Source organism: Mustela erminea, chromosome 7 (genome assembly GCF_009829155.1).
Source record: "Mustela erminea isolate mMusErm1 chromosome 7, mMusErm1.Pri, whole genome shotgun sequence".
In the NCBI taxonomy this organism is placed as follows: domain Eukaryota; kingdom Metazoa; phylum Chordata; class Mammalia; order Carnivora; family Mustelidae; genus Mustela; species Mustela erminea.
In genome coordinates this window covers 15,722,721-15,744,000 of record NC_045620.1, presented here as the reverse complement: position 1 = coordinate 15,744,000, position 21,280 = coordinate 15,722,721, and the positions used below count along the sequence as shown (strand labels likewise).

At 43.2% G+C, this 21,280-nt stretch overlaps 1 protein-coding gene and 1 long non-coding RNA gene across 3 annotated transcripts; one reads left to right on the top strand and one right to left on the bottom strand.

The window, feature by feature from the left end:
- Window positions 1–1,258: 1,258 nt before the first annotated feature.
- On the bottom strand, window positions 1,259–13,702 carry OSER1 (oxidative stress responsive serine rich 1). 2 transcript variants are annotated; one of them, XM_032350603.1, is made up of 4 exons: window positions 10,937–11,035; window positions 9,600–9,716; window positions 6,633–6,746; window positions 1,259–3,365 (listed from the first exon to the last, which is right to left on the bottom strand). In XM_032350603.1, the coding sequence occupies exons 2-4, from the start codon at window positions 9,674–9,676 to the stop codon at window positions 2,681–2,683; spliced, it is 876 nt and encodes a 291-aa protein (XP_032206494.1). In that variant the 5' UTR covers window positions 9,677–9,716; window positions 10,937–11,035; the 3' UTR covers window positions 1,259–2,680. The 2 variants fall into 2 exon arrangements, with proteins under 2 accessions (XP_032206494.1, XP_032206493.1); XM_032350602.1 differs by lacking the exon at window positions 10,937–11,035 and adding an exon at window positions 13,594–13,702 and having other exon boundaries at window positions 2,129–3,365.
- LOC116594934 lies at window positions 12,821–20,916 on the top strand. The gene is made up of 3 exons (XR_004287465.1): window positions 12,821–12,951; window positions 13,106–13,972; window positions 20,454–20,916. It is a non-coding gene; the product is annotated as an uncharacterized LOC116594934 (long non-coding RNA).
- The last annotated feature ends 364 nt before the right edge of the window (window positions 20,917–21,280 follow it).

The following is a 21,280-nucleotide window of genomic DNA, read 5'->3' as shown; positions in this document are numbered from 1 at the left end:
GCTCAAATGTCACCGACCTCATCACAGAAGCTTCTCTGAGCACCCAAAGAAAGGAATCACCATCCCCAGCCCCAGCCCTTAGGATCTTGGAATCCTCTCTCGAGTAAAGGATGTCATTCTGTTGCTGTTTTATCCCCAGCAACTCGTATGGCTGCAGGCACCCCACGAATATTTGTGGAATAAATGGATGAAAGCAGGTTCTATGAACAGTTAATAAAGGCACATGTCAGGATGCGACTTTTCAGAGTAAAATTTCTCAATCCATAATCTGAATCCATCTCCCAGGGTGCATTCAAGAAAGACTGATTCAATAAATCACACTCACGAAAAGTCGTAAGTTCCAGTGAGGGACATTCAGATTAAATTTGGCCAGCTGGGTCTGAGCAGAATAGTTTTTAGCTTCAGGATTCAGGTTTTGAGATTTTGACTGAAATGTTAGGTATCTACATTTCAGTCAAAATCTTCTGGATCTGGAATGCTAGCTTTCACCCAAGTTTGGATTTCTTCAAGCGGTTACTTAGCCACTGGAACTTTGTCCTGACACCCGTGCTCACCGCAGCTTCTGTTTGAAAGGAAGGCGGACCTTCCTTCCTTCTCTAATGACTGTTCTGTTATCATAGAGAATTAAGTAAATAACCAGACTACAGGACTTAAAAGCTAAAAAAGACTTAAAAGACTGAGGAACCATCTTTATTCAAGTACCGCACTCAGCCCGAATTATTCCACACTCGCTAATACAAAAGGTGAAGCAAGATGCTGGTTGTGGAGATGAGGGCGTGGGTGGTGGGCGCCTTTACAGTAGAAACTCTTTAACGGTCTCATCAGAGGTTCTTAAAGTGTGCTCTGGGGATCTACTCTTTCAGGGCATTTGTGAGGTCAAAACTAGTGTCATGACATTAACATTAACTGCCCTTTTCATGCTCATCTCCCACAAGTGTACAGAATTTTCTAGAGGTCACGCGACACAATGTTCACAAGAGGTTGAATGCAGAAGCAGATATGAGATCTAATTGTCTTCTATTAAGGCAAACATTGAAGAAATTTGCAAAACTGCAAAACGCCACTCTTTTCACTAAAATATTTTGTTAATTCAAGTAAAAATGTTAACATGAATAAAATCATTATTTTAAAAATCAAGTAATACATATTTTTAAAATTTTAATTTCTAATAGGGTAAATATTTGTAAGTATGACCCACAAAAACAAAAGCTCTTTGGCATCCTTAATTTGTACATGAGTCTTGAGACCAAAGGTTTCACAACCGTTGCTTTAGGTATATGCAGTAACATTCCTTCTGCTAGCATTAAGAAATTTCTGCTTCCAGGCCCGTGATGGCAAGGTACTGTGCTCCCTTGCTAAACCAAAGCCTTCAGATGTCACTAAATCCACACCAAACTAGTAACTAGCACAGATCTCCCACAGCTTATGTTTAGGGCTTTTCCGGGGAATACCCTTCCCATCCCTCCCAAGTGCAAATCATGTTATGTGTGAAGCCCAGGCCCCACCCACTGTCATGAACCAACTCCACTCAGTGGGATGTTTTAGTAAAGAATAAAACTTGTTTTGTAACATAAATAAAACTTAAACAAACTCTCTGTTAACATGATGTTAAAATGGCTGGACAGGTTTTCACTGAATTTGATGGGAATGCTTAGGATGATGGTCTGAATTACAGTATGTTATGTGGTATGCGTAAAATTCACATTGGAGCCATCTGAAAAAGACAGGGATTCATCCTCTAGCTGAAACCGAGTTTTTTTTTTCTTTTTTTCTCTACTGAACTCTGGCGGGAATTTTGGGATGGCCAACCAGAAACACAAGATAGCGCGTCTATCAAATTGTTTTGGGTTGGCTGGGGTACGAGGGCAGTGGAGAGAGATAATATCCATCCGGAACATTTGAAACTGAGGTATGAGATCTACATTACAAGTGACTGAAACATGTCACAGATGTTAAAATGCCATCGATGTAGAAGATGCACGCTGGTTTTAAATACTACGCCCCCTCGTGCCAACTGAAGCAGCCGCTCCAAGCTGCTTCTTACCTGAAAAACTTCACATAACGTGCCTTCATGTACCAAGTGCCGGCCGGGGTTTATTTGGTGACGGTTAATGATTCTCTCAAACAATACAGGGCAGGCCAGCTAGTTTATTCATATTGAATGTAAACCTTAGATCTCTGGCTTAACAATGACATAAAGAACCCTGAAAGACACAATAAACTTGTGTTAAATCAGAGACAGTTTAAATCAGTCATAGAACTTCTAAAATTCTGGGCTGGCAACTACAGCGTGACGAATGTTCAGTCCAGTTACAAAACGTTTCATTTTCCTGGGCTGACAAATCTTAAACAGAGCTGAAAAATGCAATGCTTTACTTGTAGCCTTTTACCATATACCCATCGCTACCAGTCAAGTAATTATGGTTTCTTCATCTCCCAGAAACTTTTCTAAAGAAGAGGGATTTTCCTTTGATCTGCTCACCTTGGTGCGGATGTAAGAATGCAGAGAGTTAAGTTTAAAGAATGAAGATGAATGGAGATGCCAAGAAAAGTTTTTATTGCAAGCACAGTGAGCAGAAGGAGACGTCTTCTCACATAACGTGGCCGCAAGGTCTGCCATTAACTAAATCTCTCTGACAACCCTTCATTGGTTTAAAGCATAGGACTTAGCTTCTTGCTATCAGGTGTACATCATTTCTGCCATGTGGGACATTTTCTTGGGAATATACAAGTAATATTCCATGTAGCCTGACAGGTCCTCAATGGTCACATCATCCACATAGACTCGAGCTTGCTCAGAACAGGAGCGGGGAGAGCCAGACAGAGTTCTGGTGTGGAGCGACTGAGAGTAGTCCTCAAGCATGGATCTTCTTTCTGGGGCCAAGGGAGGGACACTCTGCAGGCCTGAAAAGGAATACACTTCCATATCATGCCATCTCTTACACTGGCACTCCTTGCCTATGCATGCACATGGCTTGCCCTGGTTTAGCTTGGAAACGGATTGAAAGTCAGAGAGATCATTGGCCTTGAGACTTGCTTGGGAGACTGTAGCATCAGAGGAGTCTTCCTTCTTACTCTCTGATGGGAGCCTGGGAACCGAAGTTCTCAAAGGCTCAACGACTGCCCCTGTGTGATTAGTATCGAGAGAAGTAGAGCATTCTCCTGCAGTGAACTCTTTAGGGGTGGAAATTCCCAGCCCACTGCTGCTATCAGGGGAGTCAGTCTGGCTTTTGTGCTTGAGCTGGCTGCTGGAAGAAGAAGCTATTGTACTGCAATGTATAAACTTTGGAGGATGAAGGACAGGAGACTTAGAACGTCGACGACGCTGGGTTCTCACTGCTCCTCGTGAAGACTTCCTTGTAGACCTAAGAGGAAAACAGTGCACAAAAAGATGTTGGGACACACAGCTCTCCTAAAAGGATTCTTTGTGATAGCTGGAAATTTACCTCCTCTCCTGAGTCTGAGGTCCTAAGTTTCCCCCAAAGTGATGTGCCTATCTCTGTTTTTGAGCTGCCTAAATCTGCATCTCAAAAACTTCAACATCTCCTTATTAGCAAGCTACAGAAATAGGAGGGGTAAAGGGTAGTTTTTAATTGCATTTCTTGGGCCAAACATTGGGTGCAGAACACTTCCTGATCCCAACCCTTGATCTGCGAACCATCAGCCAGTGGGTCTGGAAAAGCCCCCACCCCAAAGCACCTGATGCTGTAAGCCCAAGTGTTGTGCTCTGTGCTCTGAACACAGAAGCTTCTATACCACTGTGTGCGGCTGGCGACGCAAACGGCCACTGGGTCATGATGTCATGATGTCACGGTTACCACACAGAGCAGAGACTTAGGATTCATTTCTACCACTGGGAACAGATGACGAATAAATTTAGACTCCCTCAAGTTTTCAGATATTGGGAATTACCAGACGCTCTACATAACTTTTAATAAGATAGTTAAATAAATAAAAGAGCTGAGCAAAGGGGAAAAAAAAAAAAAGAGAAAGTGACTCAAAACTGAACAGAACCAAAAAGAACTTTAAAAAAAAAAAAAAAAGCAAGTTTGAAATTAAATTAAATGGCTGGGCCAAACAGGAGAATAGAACTAAGGAAAGAAATACTGAACTGGAAGATAAATCTGAATTATTTCTAACGGAATTCAGCCAATTGTAGTCTGTGGGTCAAAACTGGCTGTTTTCACACAGCCCACAGATACTGCTCCTGTGGACTAGCACTGTGAGCCAGAGACCAGGCAGGGCATCCCCGTTCACCCGGTTCTCTATTCCCTGTGCCTGCCTTCCTGGCCAGATGCGTCACACCACGGCCCAGGTCCCACGCTGGTACCATCTACATGCTGGGGCTCTGCTGCCAGCAACCGCCAGCACCTGAGAGGCGGAATCTCAGTTCAAGCGTCTGGCTTATGTGGGGCTCTCTGGAGGAAAGAAGGGCATGCTGGAATCTGGGGGCCGCCAGGGCACACGGTAAACCGGACTCCAGTATTGCCGTCCATCCTCCCGCCCCACCTGGCTCATCATTTCACCCTGAAACTAAGCAACTGAACACAAAGTGTGTCCACCAGCCAGGACAGTGTGCATCAGGCAAATGGGGCAGGGCAGAAATTTTCTCGCTTATATCCATACCTACATAACATCCTTGAAACTCACCTCTTGGCCTCCCACCCTAAAATATTTACTATCTGCCCCTTTATAAAAAAAAAGTCTGCCTACCCCTGACCTCCTCCTCGTCTATCCCTGACGTGGAGGAGACTTGGAAAAAATGTAAAAGCAATTAAAAAAATATGTAAGATAGAATAAGAAGTCTGGAGTTTCCCAAGGAAAAACTATAGAGCACGGAGGACAAGTGATTTCTGAAGAGCTAAGGACTGAGAAATTTTCTGAACTGATGAAAGAGATCTACAGATATAGGCAGCACCACGAAAAAGGACAAATAAAAGAGCAGTCCGCATCTAGACCACTGTGGCAAGACTGTAGATTCTCCAAAACTGGAACATCTTAAAAGCAGCCAGAGACTAGACAGATTATTCCCAAAATGAGGAATGGTAAGACTGAGCGTAGACTTTTCAACATCCGTAATGAAGCCAGAAGACAATGAGTATCTTCCAGGTATATGAGAAAATATCTCAATCTAGAACTAGGACTTCAGGCATATCAAATCAGGTGTATCTTTCAAGAACAAGGAAACAAAGACATTTTCAGATAAATGAAAGTATATTTACCAAGGAGGAGGCACCACTGAAATTCACTGTATGGGGAGTTCTACAAGAGACCCTATTTATTAACAACAGACCTTTGTTAAAGGAATTTCTAAAGAAAGTACTTTAGGAAGAAAGGCAAAGGCATCCTATATGGAAGGTGTTAGACGCAATAATGGTGAGCAAATGAGATAAACAAACACTATTTAAATAATAAAATAAAACCTATTGGTGAGATTAAAAAGAAACGAGAAAAGTAAAATATTGGGCAACTGCGCATGGAAGTTAGGAGTTCAGAGTAAAAAGATTGTACGGAGGGTTAAAATACAGCTGACACTTGAACGAGAAGGGTTTAAACTGTGTGGGCCCGCTTACACGCGTGGATTTTCTACTGTTTTTCACCCCTAACCCCTGTGTTGTTCAAGGGTCACTGGAATAACTTTTGTCTTTGTTAACAAGCACGTACGGTGGAATTCCAAGGCTAACTACTAAAAGAATAGAAACAGCATATAATTTCCAAGCCAGGAGAAGGAAAAGTGATGGGGAAAAAAACCAACAAAAGCCATTTCAAACAACTTTTTAAAAGGAGGAGAGAAGGAGAAAGAGGGAAGGATGGAAGAGTAAAAAAACAAAAACAAACACAAAGAAGTAGAACAAACAACATAAAGTGGCAGAAACAAGTCTACATGTATCAATCAATAATCAAAATCAATTTAAATGGACTGAACTCAGCTTAGAAAAAGACTGTCAGAATGAATAAAACAAAATAGGCCCTATATATTTATGAGACACAGCTAAAATTTTAAAACACACAATGGTTAAAAATAGAAGATAAAAAATGATATAATAGGCAAATGTCAACAAAAAGACAACTGGACTGATATATTAATTCTGAAAAAAACAGACTTTAAGACAGTAGCCATTACAAAGAATTAAGAATGTCACTTACATCATTAAAAATCTCAATTCATCAGAAGAAAACATTCTAAACTGGGATGAACCTAGACTGTATAAATCTAACAAAATGACTTCGAAATACATAAAATAAAAATGTTTAAGAGGAAAACAGACAAATTCACTCCCGTATGGAAGATTTCAACATACATCTCCCAATTATTAATAGATTGGAAGAAAATTACTGAAAAAATATTTAAATAATACATTTAAAAGTTTGATTTAATGGACATAAAAGAAACCCAAGAATGACCAGAGAAGACTCATTCTTCTCAAACACACACAGGGCATTTATAAAAATTGACTACGAACCAAACCACACGACGAGTCTCAGCATATTCTCAACTGAGAAGAATGGCTCATCCCTAATCATTGGGTTTGGGGCTCTGCATCTAACATACTCTTTTCTGGATACTCAGGAAAGTCCAATAGTAATTTAAAGTATTGGGAGAAAAACCATCTGCAGTAAGAAGCTCTTACGCATGCCAACTGTCTTTAGATGCACATGAGGTTTTCGGTTTGGTATCATCTGCTACTGTTCTGACGGATGCTCTGACGTTCGTGCCTTCTCCGACAGACAGAGATGCTATGGACCTGGAGAAACAACAAAGTTTACTGCTTACAGAAAACCGAAAGGAGGACAATTTACTGCTCTCACCAACTCAAACACAACTTGCATTAACACCTTTCTCTGTAGTTGGGGTTTCTCAAAAAATTTCTTACCTTTCAGAGTAAATTTCCTTCCAAAACCAAATTTAGGGGATCCCTAAAAGCCCACAGTTGCAGAGTCAGAAGCCAAAGAGTAATTCTTAAGTATGATCAGCAGCAGGATATAAATAGACTTTTAGGCTGTTTATCTGGGCCAGATAAGGCCTTATGTCCACAGAGAACCCTAATGACAGTGACCACTTATTTTATGTGCAAATCAGAATCACAAGAACTAAGCTGAGGAGCAAAAACTTCAGGAGACTCACTCTAACTTAAAAAGGAGTATTTTTGACAACTAAAAAACTTAAAATTACAGAAGTAATATGGGTTCCCAGTAAAGAAAATGAAAAAATTTGAGAGAAAAAAAAGTGTGTCCATAATCTCACAACCCAGAGATTTACAACATTAACATTTTGGTATAAATCCTTGCAGATCTTTTCAATATACACACAAACACACACTAGGCTCCTACGATACATGCCTCGGTATTAATCACAATCCCTTAGAAAAGACACTTTAACCTACTAAGTAAAAGAATGCTCACTGAAATTAATTTAAAATAAAAATAGGAATAACCTAAATGCCCAGTAGAAAATAGAAAATACTACATTATATAAATGATGACAAATGATGATACATCTAGTCAATGGAATATTCGGAGTTTATTAAAAATTAAGTGTACAAAGAACTTGAATGACACAAGAGAATGCTTATAATATTAAGAGAAAACAGCATTAGATAAACAACTATACATATATTATGATCTCAACTATGTCAAAAAAATGTACGGTGTTAAGTACAGATGGCCTAGATTGTTAAGAGCAGTCATGGTAAATTGAGATTTTTACTTTTTGTTTTGTGAATTTTTCTGTAATAAGCACTGTATTATTTTATAATCAGATAAAAAGGATTATGTTGTTTTCTCATAAATATAGAGAGATTTATCCTGATAAGACAAATTACCATTGGGAATCGAAACCTGTTGAACAGGATCATATTAAATTCCTGGCAAGGCTTGGTTAGTTTATGAGTCAGTACCTCAGATGTCCCATTTATAAATCAGCAACAATATGAAACAACTAGAACCATATGATACATTACACAAGTCTTATTCTGCTTAGTCATGGTAATGACTCACCCCTTCTACTCTTATTTGGTTTTCTCAAATGTTCTCTACTCCCCTTTCCTTTTTATAACTTGACTCCAAGCAGATCACATACTACAAAGTTGCAGTATCTGACCACAGGTGATACGGTAAGATATAAAATCTTCAAAGGTGCTATTGCTGTTTTTGTTTTTAATGTTCCAGGTAATTTTTAGGGATACTGAAATAGTTTAATTTTATGTTCCAACTTCCTAAAACACCAGGAAAGAAATCCGTGTACGAAGAGTTACTCATATGTATATATATATGCTAAGGAATTTGTATGTGTATGTGTTTGTATGTGTATACACATTCCTAGCATTCTCCTCATTAAAAAAATTATTTCTATACCAGAAATCACAAAGGAATGTGACCATAATCTGGAACTATCTATTTCTCTGCTATTATTTCCCAAAATGACTTAAAAATTACTGATCAATTTAAATGGCAAGATGACCATATCAGAAAAGCCACTGGGAGGAGAGAGATACTTATTTGAAGCAAATGGGAGCACCATTACCAGTTCTTGTGCAAACCCATTAGTACAAATCTTCTCACCTGGTAGGCCATAAATAAATAAATAAAACCAGAAAAAACAAACAGCTATAACAACTAATTTTTACTATGTGCCAACTACTGTGTGCAACTCTTCCTGGTGTCTTCAAGGTATCATAAAAAGGAATGGTTAGAGCACAGGTTCTGGACGCAAATTGGGTTCAAATCCTGACTCTACCACTTCTCACCAATGTGGCCTTTAGCCAGTGACCTAATTCATCTGTAGCTCCTCTGTAAACTGTAATAACTATTGTATCCATCTTCTAAATTGGCAGTGAAGACTAAATAACATGTAAAGATATTTAAGCTAGTGTCTAGGGCATAGAAGTGGGTAATAAACCTCAGTGATTATTAGTTGGTGTGAAGTGTTCGACTCTGAGCTTCCAGGGTTTATTTACCATTCATGAAAAGAAATATTCCTGTGTCTATCAGAGATTCAAGATTTCTTCTGGCCTGGGGTGAAGAATGGAGATGAAAAGAGTCTTGTACAGAACATTTTGCAATGGGTGAAATATTAACATTCAGACAGCAGCTGGTCTGCAGGTGCTCTAATTAGTTTGGCGAAAGGGTCCAAGATTATTGATCTCAGTGACAGAACCCTAATGAATAGAGGTTTCCATAGTGATAGACTCAGCAATCAGAGCATATGAAATCGAGAATGTCTGTGGATTTCTATGGAGCCAATTCACTTTTAGGGAAAAACACTGTGATTCCCTAGAGATGTATGAGAAAATTCCTGATGGGATACTGCTTGATAATTCTGATTCAAGAGCAAGGTGGGGAACCCTCCTCAAAACGAAGGGAAACCAAAACACCCAACATGGGAGTACAAATGAGACGCCACTTTTCAAAAGTGAACATTAAGGATTTCTTTATAAGTAAAATAATGCTGCGCAAAATTCTGTAGAATGTCACACTATTAAATCTTCATTTTTTATGAATAATGAGAAATTTTAGGAGAGCATGAGAACGTCTTCAGTGGAAAAGGCTATTTAAATCTAGTACACAATTCCCAAAAAACATATTACATATTTAATTACCCTGATGCATCCACTCTTAATTTCTTGAAAGCAGTTTGTAGACTCTCCTCTTCTCCATCCTTGGCTTCAGATTTCATTGTGAAAGTTTTTACACTACTATGGATGTTGCCGTTAATACTAAAAAATAAAATAAAAATAAAATGAGCAAAGTGAAAACAGTAGGTTCAAAGTATACCTTTTGTTAAAATCTATATTCCTCATACCATTACTATTTGTTAGGGAGAAAAAAGGAAATTGCTATTTCTAAAAGGAATTTTCAGTATAGACATTTGGAGACTGTAGGTTTTATTTCTTAAGAAAAAACAAATAAAATGATACAGAAACATGTATTTATTGGAACAGATTTTTTTTACTGAAGTATAGTTGACATATTGTATTAGTTTCCGACGTACAACACAGTGATTCAACAATTCTGTATCCTACTCAATTATTATGGTAGAATTTAAACTGTCCAAATACTTGAGGCCAATATCCTATTACACAGCTTTGAAAACTAGATCACCTGAAATTTATGTTTAAGTATAGTTTTTAACAAGGGGTAAAAATCTGTCCAGTTGTAGAGGTCTAGAAACCCACAGACAAAATGAACTCTGCACCAAAAATAAAAGGAAAAAGCCCAACTACAGCATTCTGATCTTTTAAAATGATACTGAATATTTGTGTAGTCCAACCCTAACAATAGCCGTTAAGTGTAACTTCATGACACATGACGGCATTTCTCTAAAGCAGTTCTGACCCGTATTCATAGCCATATAAATATTCATACTCAGATATCAAGATGTTACCATTGTTAAAACAGGATTACAAATATGTTTCAATGACTACTGATTATTCTACACTCTTACTAATAAGGTTGATACCTTCATTTTTTATCTTCAAATTATTTTAATTATTATACGAGAAAGAAAATAAATGAACTATGCATGCAACTTGAAAAGATAAAACTTTGCCAAAAGAAAAAGGTGGAAAGTAAAAATATATATTTTTTTCTCTAGATAAACCTTTAAATGATCTCCACTTAATTAACCAGTTTGATTAATGGAACTTCTCCATTCCATTCTTCCACCTTGGTTTTTATATTTAAACAAAGAAAAGGGGAACGGGGCCAATCAGAGCAATAAGAGACACAACAGAGAAGCAGAGAAGTCTGATCAATAAACCCTCTGAAATCTAGATTCTTGATTTTTTCACTAAGGGAATAAATTAGTTAACATCAAATCTGAACAAATATAAGTATATAATCTGAACAAATATAAGTATCACAGGGCCTCAGAAAGAGAAAATGTAAAACAAAAACCAGAAGATGGTAGATTTGTGAAGAAAAGGATTAATTTTACCTTTTCCTTATTTCTAACTTGCTATAACCCCACCTAACCCCCTTCCCCCCTCCCACCCCCCAGGCACTCTCAGAAGGAGCAGTGCCTCTCTATGGACCCTACTTGGAACTTCTCTGATTCCTTATCTGCTCATTTCTCAGCGGTGAGTTTTAGGGTATTGTGAGACCTCTAATATTCCAAAGGTCAGGGTGTCATAATATGTTTGATATAATGTAATCATAGTGTACCAGTGGCAGAATAAAGCAGCAAGGAATTAACACTAATCATTTCATTTCATTTATTTATTTACTTACATGTAGAAGAAGGAATTTTAGGCAGATCTCTCTGGCAAACACTGAAAACGGTCTCCAAAGAATTCAGCTGGCTTTTATTGCAACTTCTTAAATCAAAAAATTTAAACACACTCCCCACATATATATTGCTGGTTACTTTAACCAGCACCTTGACTTGAGGAAACATTATTAACTCCATATTTTGCTGGTCTCTAATGCTTTTGGATTTAGAGAGGGGTCCTTTCCCAGATACCCACTAATATCCTATATATCTGGGGAAAGAGGTAAGCAAAGGTAACACATCCTATCCTAATATTTTTGGAAGCTCCACAGCACCTAGAAGAGTGCTACTATAAATTATAAACAAATTATTCCTGCTGGCAGAACTAAATTGAAGTTTGGCTTATAGTTTTCCTCAATTACTTTATGACCAGCCAGCCAAATGCTCACACTATTTGCTCTTACAGAGTTAAAAACATCTGAAGATAGTCTTCCCATTCCTGAACACCCCACACAAACCCTTTTCTGGGTCTCTCTGGAAATCAGTACACATCACAACTAAATAGACACTGCTGAATCCTACAGGCAGAAATTCATTCCATCCACAAATATTTACAGAATTCCTACCATGTGCTGTAGCACTAGACTGGATGTTAGGGATAGAAGGATAAACCTGACACATACTAGCACTGTGAACCGTATTCCTGTAAGAACTGGAATCTCATTCCTGCCCTAACACTGTGCTAAGAAGCTTTTGCACCCAGATATGTAATTTTTAATTATACAGTCCTAACTTAATTGCACTTCAGGTGACCTCTACGTGTTTAAACAAACTTAGTTAACATTCTTGTTGACACACCAAAAGATCTATTATTTGAAAACCAAAAGAGACCAAAATAAAAACTGGCTATAGAGTAAAACTTGAGGGATGAAGTTCTGTCTAAACTATTTTCAGATTTCCAATATTCCGATTATGCACCTTTTCCCTCTGTTATATCAACCCAGAGCAAAGGTGAGTCTTAGACATGACCTTAAGAGCTAAATCAGAGCATGTTTGTAATTAATTACAACAGGCTTATTATGTTCCTCTGTATTCCTAGCTTCCCATTCACTCAAATCAAGAGCTGTACAACTAACTCTGGGAAACGTGTAAATGATTTGCCCTTTTTCATTAAAATTAAATTTATGGAAACATTTCTTGCCATTTTCACTGCAATGACTTCTAGAAAATGGACAATTCCCAAAGAGATCAAAGTTTGAAGGCCTATTCGAAGTTACTTTGTATTGTTTTAAGTTGAATCACAAGGGCCACTTTAACTTTAACTCGGATTTTCCCAACCTTTCAAAAATGACAAGTAAAATTCTTCTAAGTTTCTCCATCAAAAGGGCAAATTCCTGGTTTTCTCTGAGTTTCAAAGAACAGCATGTGTCACAATCTTATTTAGATCTTGTAGTTTTAAAACCATGACCTCTTAACCTCAAACCTGGATCCAAATTTCCAGGACCCTGAAAAGACCTGAGATGGATCAATAAAGGATTCCCGCGTAAGCGTGTCATCACAATGTTAAAGATTTAGAAACTTTCCCAGCCTCCCAGGAAGCGCGGAGTGCGGGAGAGAAAACCCTGTCCTGCAACCCCCTAAGACACAATCAAGTCTAGGTTGCAACTATCGGCCCCTCAGATCAAAACACATTCCCATCTCTACAAACTCTCTCACCCCCTACGCTCTCGATGTGGCTAGAGGTAACGCACGGTGTTAATGCTGTCGCCTTGCCAGAATCTGGACCGGTCGCAATTAAACGAGAAGGCAAAGGGTCAGAAATTGGGGGCGAACGGGGGGGGGTGTTACTCCGGGAGTGGAGAGCTGTTTATTAAGGCCTCCGCTCTGCCCGCCTAGGGTCTCCAGCTGGAAAGGTGCCTCTACCGGATGCTCTCCGGCCAGAATGAGAGGCTGGAGTCGCGCGGAGGCGCAAGGGATGCGGGAGAAGGCGGGAGCGGAGCCGAAGAGGCAGCCAACGAGGCTGGGTCTCGGAAACAAGCGGGAAAGGGCGGGAAGGGGCAAAGGGCGGCCAAGGGAGGCGAAAAGGGGAAGCTACAGCAGAGCGGGAGCGGGCGGAGGGGCGGGACGCGGCGGGGAGCGCGGGGGCGCGGGAAGGGGAAAGAGACCCGAGCTTGGGCCGACCCAGGCCGCGGATGCCGAGGGGGCGCGGAGAGGCCCAAGCCCAGCCCAGCCCGGCCCGGCCCGGCCCGGCCCAGGCAGTCAACGCCGGGGGGAACGACGCGACGAGAGGCGGGCGGGCCCAGGGGAAGCCGCCCGAGGCCAGGTCGGGCCCGCAGGCCGAAACGCGATGCCGCGAACTCTCCCCGTCTTGTCAAGGGACTCACCTCCTCGCAGCTGGGGCGCTCCGGGAATCCGGTCCCGTCAGTTCAGATCGTCTCTCGCAGATCGCAGCGCCTGACTGACCCGGATCCAAACCCGCGGAGGGGCCAGCCCGCGCCTCCCGAGTCGCACTGAGCCTGCGTCACTCAGCCACGCGCCCCGCCCCTTGCTCATGCTCCTCCCACCCCAGTGACTCGGCAGCGCTGCAGGCGGTGGCTGCGCAGGCGCGGGGCACCGGCTTTGCCTCTCAAATGCCCTGTACCCGCCCCTCTCGGAAGCACGTGCGTGTACGTCATTTCCTGTTATTCTCCTCGCTTAATCCTCGGTGCTCCGCGGGTTCGCTGGGGACCGGAGTTTGGGGCGTGCCCGCTTCCTCTGTGTCAGGTGAGTGAGTAGGCGCTGTTCTTTGCAGTCGTCCAGTCGCCTCGCTTTCCAAGGTCTCCCTGGGTCTGGTGCTCGCCCTGGAGTCGCCATGGCAACGGAAATTCCGGGGACCGAGTGCGGGGTAGGGGGATCTTCGCGGCACCGGGACCCCGCTGAGCTCTTGGCCCGAGTCTCGGTGCGAAGGAACCCGACGGCCTGCAGCATCTCCAGAGCTCGGACGCAAGCCCTCGTCTCCTGGCCTGCAGGGAAGCGGGGGAGGTTATCAGGCACGGCCAGGGTCACGAACGTGAGGCCGGAATTGGAATGGCTATAATGCCTCCGTCTGACTTGAGACGACTGCTTTTACATATCTGGGCCTCAGTTTCTCCAATTGTTAAATGAGGAAGTGGACTTTATCAGCGAATCTCGTTTTTTTTTCAGACGCGGGCTCCTTGGAAAAGCTAGTGAGAACTCGACGGAGAAAGGCCCCTACACAGTAAATTTTGCAAAAAGGTTTATGGGGCAGTTCACCTAACTAGATGACTTTAAGGCATCTTTCCATTTATAGGACTCTGACGGTTGCTCAGGTGAAGGGCAAAGAAGAGGTGATGTGTGCAACAGTTGCAATCACCACTCCCCCCACCCCCACCCCACCGCGTGCGGGTCCCCGGGACTGATTCTGTTGACGTAGCAGTGCCTCTCCGCATTCACCGTACCCAGGTTAAACATTTGTATTTCTCCGAGCTTTGTGGAAGAGATGGCTTTCCTTAATAGAATTGGCTGGAGTTGGTTCTGGCCCAACACTAGGGTGAGGGTTGTTACCTGAGCCCAAACTGGGCCCTCTCAGCCCCTGATATTTAGGTATCGTCACCAAAGTAGATAGGCTGATGGAAATAGTTTAGTCCATCCAACTTAACTACAGCCAGACCTTGGAATGCCTCTACCACGCAGCAGCAATGTACGTGTTCTCTCATTTAATATTCTTGTGATTTTATACATTTTACAGATGAGGATACTTGGGATTCAGATGTTAGATCCCTTGTCCTATCTAGCTCCCCTTGTGCTGTCACCCAGTGCTGGTAAGTGATTGAGTCAGGATTTAATCTGTCTCAAAAGCCTGTCCATCCACTGCTACTCATTTCTTAGCATCTCTTAGAAAAGAATAAATAAGAGGAAAATGGGCTGCATTTTTTTTTCCCTCTGGAATTGCAGAGTGAGTTGCATCAAGACTAAATATGGGTTATTAAGCTGAAAATACTGCTTCTGGTAAAACTGCCGCATACTTGAAGGCAAGGACTATAGATCAGTCAGGAATCCCCGAAGCCCAGCAATTCCTGGAGGTTAGCTGCTAAATACAGTTTCGGTGAAATTTTCATTCTACCTTATTTCCTTCCATTATGGCATTAAATACTAACAAGCAAAAATTTTTTTAAGTGTTTCATGTAAGCCTATCTCCATCATAAAGTCAGATCCTTTCTGTGAATGTGGCTCATTACTCAGGGAGTATTTGGAAGGCAGGAACCTCTGGGGAATGTGTCTGAAGTCCATTAACTCACATGACCTGCCATGGCCTAAAATTTCAAGTCGTCACAGACAGGCGTGGCTCACTATGTGGCACTTCATGACAGAATGAGATAGAGAAGCTGAAAACATGTGATCTGAAGAAACAAAAATTATTATTGTATTATATTATTGCTAATGTATTAGGAACACTGGGAGGGTCTTTCCAACCCTGGAAAAAGCCCTGATTTATGTGCAGACTTTATGTACTTAGGAAATTGACTAGGCATTAACTTAATGCACATAGTAATATCATTTCATCAGAAAGCTATGGTAGCTATAAAATTACTTTAGCAGTGCTTCCTATTCTATGTATCTTATAACTGATTGAATAGAGGACTTCATTTCGTCAAATTATACTGCAAAAATAATCAATATGCATGGAAGATAACTTTGATTTAAAAAAAAAAAAAAAAAACTTTGGAAAAGGCAAGTTCAGAACCTTCAAAAAAATTTATTTTCCCAACCATGTGGCTGCCATCCTACCAGTTGGTAATCTGGTATAGTTGCAGTAAATGTTTCAAGGCTCAAGTACATTATTCCTTACCTTGAAACAGTTTTAGAAATGACTTTGGAGTAGAGGATGGTGATGATAATGATCATTTGTATCTTGATGTACAAGGGCTGTCTCATCTAATCTTTGTAACCAACTTGCAAAGTAGTTGCTTTTATTTTGTCCTCTTTACGGCTGAGTAGACTAAGGTTCAGAGCAGCCAGATAACTTGTCCAAGGTACATAGCTTGGAAGTGGCAGAATTGGGATTCAAATCTAGGCCATCTGACTCTACGCCCACCTTCCTGGTCACTGAGTTAGGCCACATTTCTTAGCCTCTACCCATCTTCCCTTACACACCCTAACTAGATCAGGCATACTTGCTTTCACCTGGGAAGTACATTGGGCTTGAAGAATTGTGCTGCCTAGGGTGTGGGACCGTGTTCCAGTTGCACTTGACTTGCCTGTTCTTGAACTTACGAGGCACATTTCCCTCTCAGGTCTTTTGTATTTGATGTTCCCTCTGCTTGGAACATTGTTACCCACAACTCCCCTCTTCATTTAAGTCTCTGCTCGTACCGGTTCCCCCATCAGGGCCTTTCCCGGTTACCCCAAAAGCCCCTTCATCTGTGGCCCTTGAACTGGCTTTATTTTTCATTATAGCACTTACAGTACCTGGCAATATATATTTGTTACCACTCCCCTCACTGGAATAGAAGTGAGCTAAGAACAGAGACTGTCTCTTGTTTATCAGTACTTTCCTCTTTGACTCCTAGGTGATATTTCCCACAGTTTAGCCTTCTGAAAAAAAATGGATGTGTCCTGTAATTGACAGCTGTGTCCTGGTAACATTTATTTTTTTTCTTGATGATACCTTCAATAAATGGGGAGTCTAAAATAGCAGTGTCTTAGAGCTGATGAAAATACAGCCTATGCCCAAGCCCCGAACGCTTGCCTGGCACAGAGTTGGCACTAATTCCTTATCAAGTGAAAGCATTGAAAGTTCACCATGTGCCAGAAACTATTTAAATATTTTTAATCCTCCACCATTATCCTGTTATGAAATACTTCTGTTATCAAAGCAGTGCGGTAGTGCAGAATAAATGTGTGGTGTCCTTTTGGAAGTCTGCAGGGGGAAGAGAGCTGCGTCCTGGTCTCTGCCGTGGGACTGCAGTGTGTCTGGTAGCCTGGTTTGTCCCCAGTTCCTTCTCTTCTTTCTACAGACTTAAGTGAATACGTGCTGCTTGCCCCGTGCTGTGTATAAGCCAAGGCACAGGGTGCCCTGTGGGCCCCCGGAAGGGTTGTCTAACCCTGTCTGGAGATGTATGGGGATGTCTCAGACAAGGCTTCCTGGAGGAGGTTCTGTCTAAACTTGAAAGTCAGACATTGACCTGGGATGTGGGAAAGGACAAAGATGAGACTGGAGAGAGCCCAAGCCAACTCAAGGAGAGAGTCCTGTAAATAGCTTGCATTTTGCCCTTAAGCAAAGTAGTGACGTGCCCGAGGACCATTTATGTCACTCTGGCAGCCTCTTAGAAAGTAGATGAGGGGGGCGTCTGGGTGGCTCAGTGGGTTAAAGTCTCTGCCTTCAGCTCAGGTCATGGTCCCAGGGTCCTGGGATCTAGCCCCGCATCGGGCTCTCTGCTCAGCAGGGAGCCTGCTTCCCCCTCTCTCTCTGCCTACTTGTGATCTCTGTCTGTCAAATAAATAAATAAAATCTTAAAAAAAAGAAGAAAAGAAAAGAAAGTAGATGAGGAAGGAGGGAGATGTAAGAAAGACCAGTGTGTAGACATTTGAATTAATGTAAATGAAGACCAGAGCTAGAACAGTGGCTGGAGGGGGGAGAGGTACCTAAGGGGACACAGCATCTAAGATTAGTGGGTCTTGCCTGGGCATGCTGGTCAGAGATGTCTGGCCGGAGTGAATGAGTGGACAGTAGGTGGCGCCATTCACTAGGGAGGGCAATCCAGGAAGCCAGTAAGTTTGGGGCCTTGGGGAGCGGGAGCTTGAAGTGCAGGTGATAGCAGGAATCCCATCGTGAAGCATCTTCATCTTAGAGGCCGTGTCAGGGGGCTTATTTTCAGAATCGTGGGGACTACGGAAGGGAAGAGAAATGACCATTTTATCTTAGAATGATTACTCTTGTAATTGGATGGCGCAGTGATCCGGGCCTGAGTTGGCAGCGATGGAAAGAGCAGGTGGCCGTAGGACTGGAGGGCAGGGTAGCAGATTGAAAGTTTAATACATCAGGCTTCCATGAGAGATTATATGTGAACAGGGTGGGCAGTGAGCGAAAGTGGATAATGAAAATCTGCTTTCTGGTCTGAGCCACTGATTAGGTATTGTTGCCTATTTCTGATGTGTCACCCCGCTGAATCCAGTTGGCAGTGAACAGATGGAAAACAACATTTAAATGGGGGATAATAATAAAAGCTCATACTCTTACAGCTCTTGCTGGCTATCAGCAAACTCAGTCTGATCCTCTCAACAGTCTGACGAGAGTACCATGATCATCTTCATTTTCCAAATGAGGAAACCGACAGAGAAGCACTGTAACTTTTCTGAGGTCACACAGCTAGGAAGTGGGGGCTGGAATTTGAACCAAGGCAGTCTGGCTGAAGACCGCTCTGCCTTCCTGCCTAGTGAGATCCTCTAAATAAGGAGCCGAGTTTACACTCACTGAACCTGAGAGATCTGTGGGGCAGCCCCGTGGAGGTATCCGAGGCTCAGGCAGATACATGGGGCTGGGTGGGGTCGGTCCGCACCTTGTGTCCTGACTGTTGGGTCCCGATGATGTATTACCTCCGCAAAACAACCACCAAAAACGTAAAGACTCAGGGTCTTTACAAGGCTGTTGAGCTAAGTTTTTACGGACTTGCACTTACTGTATCTTCCAGTTCACAGTGGGCGGTTTGAGTTCTTTAATTTGAGTTAAGTCTTGATAAGTCTTCAACTTCTACGTGTGAACGGCTGTGTGATGGTTTCCCGGCTCAGCCTAACTCCAGGAGTTCTTTCCTTGCGCTGCGTGGTCTCTTCACCGGCCTGCCTTCTCGAGCGTTGACATTTAGCTATCATTTGTCAGGGTGTTTCTTCATTCTCTGCTTTTACATTCGTGAGCGTCTAATTCTGCCTGAGGGAAAAAGAAAAGGTTTCACCGGAAAGGGGCACCTGTGTCCTCAGAAGCTGTTGGCTGTGAGGTCTTCTGCGTCCTTTCCTCATGGCCGTGTCTGTAGCCAGTCCCTCCCCTTCTCTCTGAGACCAGTCTCTACTCTGACACCACTTTGGTTCCCATCCTGCCCCCTGTTCTCAAGGGAACACTCCATTTTTCCATACATGGAGAAACATAACGGTATCTTCTCGCATCCTTTAAAACACAAAAACTGAGAAAAAACCCAAACCCACAAAGTCCGCTTCTACCCAGATCCCCCCAAAGCCCCTGTCCTTTTCTCACCCTCAAAACCACAGTCAGGATCTCTACGTCTTTTCTTCTCTCTCTCTCTCTCTCCCCCTCTCCAGCCCACTACAGCCCGACTTCCATCCCCACCAAAACCCTTCCTGCCAAGGTCACGAGCAACTTCCTTGTTGCTGAATCTCGTGGCCTCTTTCTCAGTACTAGGGTGCTTGAGTTCTGAGTACTGACACTGGACATGACCTCCTTAACTCCAGCCCCCTGCTGGCTTCTGTGGCCCTGCTCTCAGCTGCTGCCCCCCCCGCCCCAGCTGCTGGTCCTCAGGGGTCTTGCCTCCAACTCCTCTCATCTCCCGTCCAGGATGATGCTCTTTCTGAGAGGAGAAAATCTGTGGCTCTCTTGGAAAAGATATCGGGCAGGTCACTCAGCAAACAGGAATGCTGAATAACCAGGCCTTCTCAGACCGGAGACCAGAGCCTCTGCCAGCTGCCAGGAATTCCCAGGCAGCTTCTCTGGGGCATCGTCATCAGAGTGATTTAGGCCCATTTTTCATTCTTCTGTGCCCCTTGGCAATATTCAAGTTCTTTGGCTCCTTCGCGGCAGCAGATTTTACCCACTGCTGCTCTGGTCCAAAACCGTGCAACTTCCTGTGTTTCACTCCTCCCACCTGGATCTCAAACTCCATTCTGCCAGTCCTTGGCCGGGATGTGGGGGGGGGGGGGGGTGTTCTCTTCCAGTTCATATACTGTTCTGCACAAATATACTCAGTATTTCAGGGTTTTCTCCCCTCCCCCTTCTCCTTCTATCCCAACTTCTACCCCAAGTGGGCAGGGGGGGTGCGCAGCAGCAGACAAGCTTTGTGGTTCAGATGTGTTCCCTTCCCGTTGCTGGTCTTCCCTGCCATGTGGCCGCTCTAGACTTATCCCTTGGCATTGTGGATTCTGGGGGAGCCCGCCAAGACCGGGCCTGCCCGATTTCCTTCCCGAGCAGAGTGACGAACATTTCCAGGGTTTCTAGTCGTGAGCTCTTCGTGTACCACAGTCCTCTCAGCTTGCCTCCTGACCTTGCCTCGTCCGCCCAGCACCTCCCTGGGGCAGGCGTACCCTTCGGGATTTCCCACATGGCACACGGCGGAAGGGGAAGGAGAGAACTGCCCTTGTCCACCGCCTCACCTGGGGCTGCTTTTCCAGCCGAGGAGCTACCGTGGTGCTGCAGCCCAGCCAGCGGGAGTCTTCCGGAAAGGCCAGTGCTCTCCCTTGGCTCTGCTTAGGGAATGGGGCACCAGCCTCCTCCAAACCTAAGTGCCTCTGAGCCCCACACGGGGGATTTGGCCTTTAGGGAGGGCAGACCCGAACGCTTGTCCTGCTTTTTCTCCTGGGCAGGCCCAGAAGGCCATTGTCTGTCCCTTCCCGCTCTATGGGAGCTTTAATCTGACAGTGTGTCATCTCCACACTGGGGCTGATAGGAGATCTCTCTCCTCTTACCCTCAACTTGTGTTCTTGATCTACAGAGAGTTAGGAAATTAGGAAATCTTTTTTCCTCACCCAAAAGCAAGATTTTAAGACTCTTATCTCACTATGGACTCAAGAAAATTGAATTTATACTCAGAGCTGAGCAATGGCTCCCAAGCAGCAAAGGCCATTCACTAAATGGCCGGGGCAGTGCAGGCTTGCCGCTCTGCAGTATGGATTTGACCTCAAGAAATGTTCTCTCCTTTAGAGAGCCAGACACTTCGCCCATCTCACCAGACTACAGAGGATGGGTAGGGCATTTCTCCAAAGGAAATGTGGGTTGCTATTACCCACAGAAAGGGATAGAGGGAACAGGAAGGTGGAGACAGGAAATGTCTTCCACAGCTTTGGTCATAA

Excerpts from the sequence above, each read along its gene's own strand:
- OSER1 (XM_032350602.1), bottom strand. The coding sequence starts at position 9,676 with ATGAAATCTGAAGCCAAGGATGGAGAAGAGGAGAGTCTACAAACTGCT. Across the intron at positions 6,747-9,599 it reads TTAAGAGTGGATGCATCAGG|GTCCATAGCATCTCTGTCTG; the intron begins GTAATTAAATAT and ends TTGTTTCTCCAG. Across the intron at positions 3,366-6,632 it reads TCTAAAGACAGTTGGCATGC|GTCTACAAGGAAGTCTTCAC; the intron begins GTAAGAGCTTCT and ends TTTTCCTCTTAG.